This window comes from Vespa crabro, chromosome 1, assembly GCF_910589235.1.
Source record: "Vespa crabro chromosome 1, iyVesCrab1.2, whole genome shotgun sequence".
NCBI lineage: Eukaryota > Metazoa > Arthropoda > Insecta > Hymenoptera > Vespidae > Vespa > Vespa crabro.
Window position 1 is genome coordinate 20,782,558 of NC_060955.1, and position 8,252 is coordinate 20,790,809.

General features: G+C 27.8%; 1 protein-coding gene across 1 annotated transcript; it reads left to right on the forward strand.

Annotated features, from left to right (window-relative positions):
* Positions 1-4,068: 4,068 nt before the first annotated feature.
* On the forward strand, positions 4,069-8,080 carry LOC124431695 (heat shock protein 75 kDa, mitochondrial). The gene is made up of 13 exons (XM_046979875.1): positions 4,069-4,953; positions 5,173-5,271; positions 5,356-5,438; positions 5,516-5,743; positions 5,819-5,985; positions 6,066-6,175; positions 6,260-6,333; positions 6,419-6,765; positions 6,845-6,992; positions 7,067-7,194; positions 7,273-7,460; positions 7,551-7,849; positions 7,949-8,080. Exons 1-13 carry the CDS (start codon positions 4,839-4,841, stop codon positions 8,048-8,050), a joined length of 2,088 nt encoding a protein of 695 aa, XP_046835831.1. The 5' UTR covers positions 4,069-4,838; the 3' UTR covers positions 8,051-8,080.
* The last annotated feature ends 172 nt before the right edge of the window (positions 8,081-8,252 follow it).

Genomic DNA, 8,252 nt, shown 5'->3' on the forward strand with positions numbered 1-8,252 from the left:
CGTCTTTCTTACGCAATTCTGCATATCCGTTTCACTGCGTGAAACAAACGACGGCTCTCTCTTCGGCCTGACGACATTCGCGTTATTCCGAAACGTTGTTTCTCATTCCTCGAGAATACGAATATCGAAATACGCAAGTACGAGAATACGGTCCATTGGCCGATATCGACGTCACAAATAACCAACAATGTACTTTGATATATGCATATATGTATATACGCAATGTACTCGTACAACGTAACGCCTTCGTCGATTATCGATCCATTCTTTCACGATGCGCAGTCGGTAGGTTTGCCTTTTGCAAGACACCGACGTTATACAACGTGTGTATATGTCCTCCTAACGATTTAACACATCCATCCTTCGATTTATATCGATTTATCATTATCAATAACGATAACTACAAGGATAATTTTAAAAGCTTTAATAAGATCTCCCACTTAATCATTATGACAATTAATTTTGTCGTATCATCTTCGTTTCGTAGAAATTCAATTTTCTTACTTATCTTTGTTTCTTTTTTTTTTTTTTTGTTTTTTTTTCTTTTTCCTGTATTTTCTTTCCTTTCCTGTTACCCATTTTTTCTTTTTTTCTTTTTTTCTTCTTTTTTTTTTCGTCTTTTTAATAAAACTTGATACAAAATATCAATCAATGCCATCGTACGTAATTTCGTTGCTTTCGATTATCTTTTTAATGGGGGATAAGTATAACAAAAAAAAAAAAAAAAAAACAAAAATAATGAAAGAATATCAAGAATATCGGCCAACGTAATAGAAGTTGTGTCTTTTATTCGTGTCTCTTTCGAAGGAGCAACGACGTTTCATCACTCTCAACCATTCCCGTGACCTCTCTTGAGAAGCTGAAAAAAAACGAAAGGAGAGTCGAAAGAATATATCGGACCAAAATTATACCATATAAATCCATCGCGTCTAGAAAAAAAACAAAAAAAAAAAAAACAAAAAAACGAAAAAACAAAAAAAAGAAATAATGAAACAAAAGGTAAAGATATCGTAGATGGACAATCCGAATAAAACGATATGCTATCTACATATTATATGAGACATTATCGCTCGTATAAGAAAATTAAAAAGAAAAAAAAAAGAAAAGAAAAGAAAAAAAAAGTGAAAGAAAGAAAATAACCAATAAGGAAAAGCAAAGCTGCTTTTTTTTTTCTTTTTCTTAAAAATATAATACCCGCTCGGGGTGTCACGCGCTCTCGCACCTTTCGACGTTTCGCGTCGATGCATTCGAAAGATTGTATTTCCGCGTCTTAAAAGAAAAAAAAAAAAAAAAAAAAAAACAAAAAAAAAATAATAAAAAGAAAAAAAAAACTTTTAGGCACTTATTACTGATCGAACGACTCATTTCTACTCGGAGATAAAATATTTTTACTGCGAAAAAAATGATGTTTTTATTTCGATAAGATACAACGATACTTCGAATTAATATACACACAAACACAAACAATTACACATATATGTATATATATATTAAATACAATATATGTATGCAAAAATAATATTAATATTGACATTGATATCGAAATATATTGTATGTAATATATACCAAGTTTCGTGATTCCACTTAATGCAAAGTAGAAGAGATCCACATTTTTAATAAAATATCAATAATGTATCCAAACTTCGTGTTTCGATCCCGATTTGAAATAAAACGAAATGTAATAAAGTGAAAAAGAAAAATAGATAGAATTTTTGTCGCAGCGTTAATCTTGCGATATGAAAGAAATACCGTTCGGCGTATTTTCGAGGGATGTTGCTTAGGTGCGAAATGTGCTTAAACGACACTTACGTTATTATTCTTAACGATTGTGATATAGCGTTAAAGCTAATGGTTAAGGATAGTTCTTTCTCGTTGGGATGGTAATATAAATATGTATATCTTTTTGCGTGTGAGGCCCCGACCAACGAAAAGAAATTTTTTCGTCGATTAAAAACCATTCTCTAATGTTTGCACGGTTAACGTCCGTCTATACAATCTCGTCGAAAATGAATAACAAGAACAAATAAATCATTTTTACGGTGCGTAAAGCTCGCAGCGTGGGCTCACGGAGAGAATAAAAAAAAAAAAAAAGGAGAAAAAAGGAAAAAAAAAAGGAAAAAAAAATAGCAAAAAGCAAAACAATCGGGTGTGGCAGTAGTAGAGAAACGTTGGAGCAAACGAGAAAAGGGCTATGTAAATAAAACAGTGTTGCGTTATTATTTATGTTGCTATCGAATAGTAGTAAAGTATTGTAATAACCAGTAATTTACAAAGAAATTGTGAAGGATTTTGGGGGGGGGGAGAGGGAGAGAGAGAGAGAGAGAGAAAGAAAGAGAACATGTGCGTGTGTTGCGTATGGGTGTGTGAATAGGTGAAAGAATATAAAAGTATAGTAAAGAAAGATAAAGAGAGAGAGAGAGAGAGAGAGAGAGAGAGAGAGAGAGAGAGGAATGATAAGGCAAATTGTGAAAAGGAAAAAAAGTGTAAATATGCTATAACTATATCTCCCCTGGTAATGGATAGTTTGAGTACAGTTATTTTTATTACTATTACTATTATTATTATTATTATTATATTATTATTATTATTATTATTATTATTATATAATTATTATTATTATTATTATTAAAATTATATTACTTTCCCTTATTAATAATATTATTTTTATTATTATTATTATAATTATTGATATTGTCATTATTGTTGTTATCCTTCGGCCAATGATCTCAACAAAAAAAAATTAAAAATTGAGCTCGGAACTTTCGGAAAGAGAAAAAGAGGAAGAAAGAGAGAGAGAGAGAGAGAGAGAGAGAGAGAGAGAGAGAAAATGTGGTAAATTCGATGAGCCGATTTCGATCGTATCAAAGGCCATAAAGAAGGTCAAAGATCTTTCGTTAAATCTTATTCGAACGAATTTTTCTTTTCTTTCTTTTTCTTTTCTTTTTTTAATTTCTGGCCTACGTACTCTCTAAACATGTTTATGATATATATGTAGTCCGAAACAAATTTCCATTATGGTTCTTCTTTTCTTTTTTTTTTCTTTTTTTTTTCAGTTTCTTAGAATTATCTCATTCGTGCTTTTTGCAAAGGGCATGTGAAAAACGAAAGGGATGTAAAATCGATGAAATTATCTTCCTCTTTCGGTCCCTTTGAATCGTGCATGTTTCTGATTTTTAGAAGAAAAAAAGAAAAATAAAAACGATGTAGGTACGATATACACACATAAACATTTTTCTTTTTTTTTTTTTTTGGAAACACTTTCTGTAATAATTCGTGAATTTTTCTATTGCTTTGTAACAATTTATTGTTCAAAAATATAAGAAAATAAGGGAAGACAGTTAATTTATAAAACGAACAAAAAGTTATCATTATATGGTAATTAAGAAAGTATCAAATTCAATAATTAAATTGGAATATAAGGTTTAATCTTATTTTATACGATGCACGATTTACAACACTATTAGATATTATCGTAAAACAAAAAAAAAGAAAGAAAAAAAAAAGAAAAAAAAAAAAAGAAATTTCAAGTGTTTTGAACAAAATTTATGTTGTTATAATTCCCCATTTTTCGAAATGGTCTTTCAAAAAAGGTTGATATAACTGTAATAAAATGTTTCGCAAATAACAAAATCGGATAATATTCTCATTTAGTTGAATTCATTTGCGAATTATCGATGACGGTGCAACGTTGATAAATTCATGAACATGTTTTATCGAATGAGAGTCAAGACATTTTTTCATGTCTTTGTATATTTTTATGCAATGTTGTAGAATAATATTGTTTCAAATATATTATACAGATAATAATAATAAAAAAATTTATATACCATATAGTATACCAATGCCTCTTTTTGTATTTCCCTTATCTTAAACCGACCAAATTTTATATTATCAATTATAATCTAATTAATAATTATAATATTAATTTTATAATATATTTAAATATTTTTTTTCTATTTATATATATATATATATATATATATATATATATATATACATACGGATTATTGATTATTAATTATAAAATATTAATTCTTAATAAATCTCGATTATTTATATATTTATATTATAAAAAATATATGTATGTACGTCCATATATCTAATATCAAAATGTGTATACAAATTTATGACGAAATTCATTTATGATTATCCAATTTGTAAGAAAATGTATAGATTAATATTAAAGTTTATGCAAAATCTGAATGTGTATGTCTGACGCAATGCGGTGCATCGGTAAATGTATAAAAGGAATGCACAGTCTCTGATATGGCTCGCAATTCTTTCAACGAAGACGATCAATTCGTGCGCGTGCCTAGTCGAGACAGAGATTTTCAAGCGCATTGACCTCAGCCATAAACCTAGGGTCGCCAACTTAATAAAAATTTATATGTTGAAAGAATAGCAAAGCATAAGTAGTTGTATTTGCATTATATCTGAAGAAAGATTGAAATAATCGTAAAATTCTATTAATCACGATACAAAATGTTTTATCCATTTTAATAATATTCACGTTTTTTCGATCGCTTAAATGATATTTAACGGATAAAATAAAGATAATTAAATATGTCAAGTTTTCTCAATTTGATTTGTACTTTTTCAGTTATAAAATTTTGTCTACGAAATATTTGTAAGAAACATTTTTTAAATATCTATACAAAAATATGAACAAATAAAATTTTATGTTATCTATTAAATTTGTATAGTCATTTAATATAGGAACTTTTGATTTATATGATATTTAGTCTTGATTGGCTGAGAACAAATGACGCATTGAATTAGAATTTATCATTTGTACGCAATCAGCAATATTTCTAGTAGAATCTGGAAAGGTTTTAAAGATGGCGGCGTCCTTTCGGCTTCGGCATGCGATAAAATTAGGAAAATTGTTTCCTAAACGAATAACTTATAATGTCGAAAGAAAGATTATTGAACGAACATGTAGACAACTTGCCGGTAATTTATTTTTCCATTAATATCATCTTTATATTTCTATAATATGATGATTTCGATTATTTGGTTATGTCGTCATTACAAAGTTAATTGTTCTTAGTATATATTATATACTGTAATATTAAATACTTTAATTGCTTATTTTATTATTTTTTTATATTTCATAATGTATGTAATAATAATATAATTTTCACAATATTTTACTTTGGTTTTATTTCACAGTAATTCCTGGTAACCACATACGTTGTTTGTCATCACAAACAGCAACTCAGTCTTCGACTGAATATCATAATATAATACAAGATACAGAAAAAGTTACAGGTAATTTTAATAAGAATAACTAAAATTCAATTGACAATTTTAATTCTTATATTCGATAATTTTTTCTTTTTCTTTTTTTTCCAGGAGAAAAAGCTAAACATGACTTTCAGTCAGAGACTCAGATGTTATTGCAGATCGTTGCAAAATCATTGTATTCTGATAAAGAGGTTGTTAATTGTTTGAAAAATATTTTTTTTTTTTTTTGTAATTTTATCATAAATCATAATTATAAATATATTTATAGGTATTTGTTCGTGAATTGATATCTAATGCCAGTGATGCTTTGGAAAAATTAAGATATCTTAGATTAAGTAACACTGAAGTTGGTGAAGTAGCTGGTGATAGAAATTTAGAAATTCACATTGCTACTGATAAACAAAATCGTATATTAACTATCCAAGATACAGGAATTGGTATGACACATGAAGAATTAATATCCAATTTAGGAACAATTGCTCGTTCTGGTTCCAAAGTATGTCGATATATCTTATTTTATATTTAATAAATAAATAACAGCAACATTTTCACTTAAATTATTTTACTATAGGCATTCTTGGAACAAATCAAAGATAAGCAAAATGAAGGAGATCCATCTAAAATTATTGGACAATTTGGAGTTGGTTTTTATAGTGCATTCATGGTAGCAGACAAAGTTGAAGTTTATACTAAATCTTATGCAAATGATGCTGACGGTTTTTGTTGGTCATCTGATGGGTAAATCATGATTTAATATTTTACATTATGATTATAATATAATATAAAAGAGCTAAAAGTGTGTTAACATTGTTGGATAGATCTGGATCTTTTGAAATATCACAAGCAGAAGGTGTGCAACCAGGTACTAAAATTGTCATACATTTAAAACCTGACTCTCGTGAATTTTGTGATGAAAGTGTAATTAAAGGTAAGCTTTCTTAAAAATAATTAATATTTGAGTTTTTTTTTCCTCTTATATAATATATTAATTACAATTTCTCTTTTCTGTTAGGTATCATTACGAAGTACAGTAATTTTGTAGGTAGTCCTATTTATGTTAATGGTCAAAGAGCTAATACAATACAGGTATTGTATAAATATTAATATAAATACATTTATATTTAATTTATTATATGTTGCTATACTATATTAATAAAATTGAATTTTTTAGCCTCTGTGGATGCTTGACCCAAAAGATATTACGCCTCTACAACACACAGAGTTTTACCGATTTATTGGAAACTGTTTTGATACTCCAAGATTCATATTACATTATACGACCGACGTACCATTGAGTATAAAAGCATTATTATATTTTCCGGAAGAAAAGCCAGGTCTATTTGATTTAGCTAAAGACACAGCTGGAGGAGTATCATTGTACAGTCGAAAAATTTTAATTAAAAATAAAGCGGAAAATCTTTTACCTAAATGGTTACGTTTTGTAAAAGGTGTCGTTGATTCAGAAGACATTCCTCTTAATTTAAGTCGCGAATTGTTACAAAATAGTATTTTAATTGGGTAAGATTATTCAAAATCATATTTTTTAATCCTTATTAAATGTGAATACATCGTAAAATAATATTTTTAATTTTTGCAGAAAATTACGCAACGTACTTACGGCTCGTATATTAAAGTTTTTGCAAGATCGATCTGTAAAACAAGCTGAAGACTATAGTAAATTTTATAAAGAATATGGATTATTTTTAAAAGAGGGTATTGTTACTAGCAATGAGCAATCAGAGAAAGTAATTTTTTCAACATTTATATTACTCAAATATTTCTTTTATATCGTCCGTTATAATAATCAATATATTTACAGGAAGATATAGGAAAATTATTAAGATTCGAATCATCTGCAACTTCTCCAGGAGAGTTAATTAGTCTTCCACAATATTGTAGCCGTTTTGCTCAAGATCAAAAATATATATACTATTTGTCAGCACCTAGGTAAGAATTATTGTTTTTATCGTTTCCATGAATTTTTTCCAAACGATTATTTTATTTTGAAACAATTTATATTTCTAGTCGTACATTAGCGGAACAATCACCGTACTACGAATCTCTTAAAAAACGAAATCTTGAAGTTTTATTTTGTTATGAACCTTATGATGAATTAGTTTTGATGCATCTAAGACAATTTAATTCTCACAATTTAGTATCAGTTGAAAAAGAGATGAGAGATAATAGCGACGCCACTAAGACAGAAAATTTAGGTTTGTATATAGTTTTTGTGTATTCAATTTTTTCAAATGTTTTATAATTTCATATATTTCCTTTTTTTTTTTTTTTTTTTTTTTTTATAGGTATTATTAATAAGGAAGAAATGGATAGTCTCGTAAGTTACATGCAAAATCTTCTGAAGAAAAAGGCTTATGAAGTTAAAATGACGAATCGCCTTGAATCACATCCTTGTGTAGTCACTGTTCAGGATATGGCTAGTGCGAGGCATTTTATACGCACGCAGAGTCATCAATTAAATGAAGAAACGCGCTACAATATTCTTCAACCGAGATTTGAAATTAATCCATCTCATCCATTAATTAAAAAACTTTGTCAACTAACGAAAAATGATTCAAAACTTGCGGATCTTCTGATACAACAAGTATGTGACAATTATCGAATATAATTTGAAACTATATATATATATATGTACTTACATAATTTTATTTATTAACATATTTTTTTTAAATCAATATTCCAGTTGTTCATGAGTGCAATGGTCGGTGCAGGATTGATTGAAGATCCACGCATACTATTAAATCCGATGAATGAATTACTAACGTTGGCTTTGGAGAAACACTAAAACTATTATTTTGTTTCATCTAAAATGTAATTTTTTTTTTTTTTTTTTTTTTTTTTTTTTTATACAATTCTGTTATAGATAATCTGACGAAATTAAGTGCAACAAAAGTATTCTTTCATTGAACCCTTAGAAATAGCAATCAAATAATATAAAATATTTTTAAAATAATAGGAAATGTGATTTATTTAAGCCTACCCGTTTG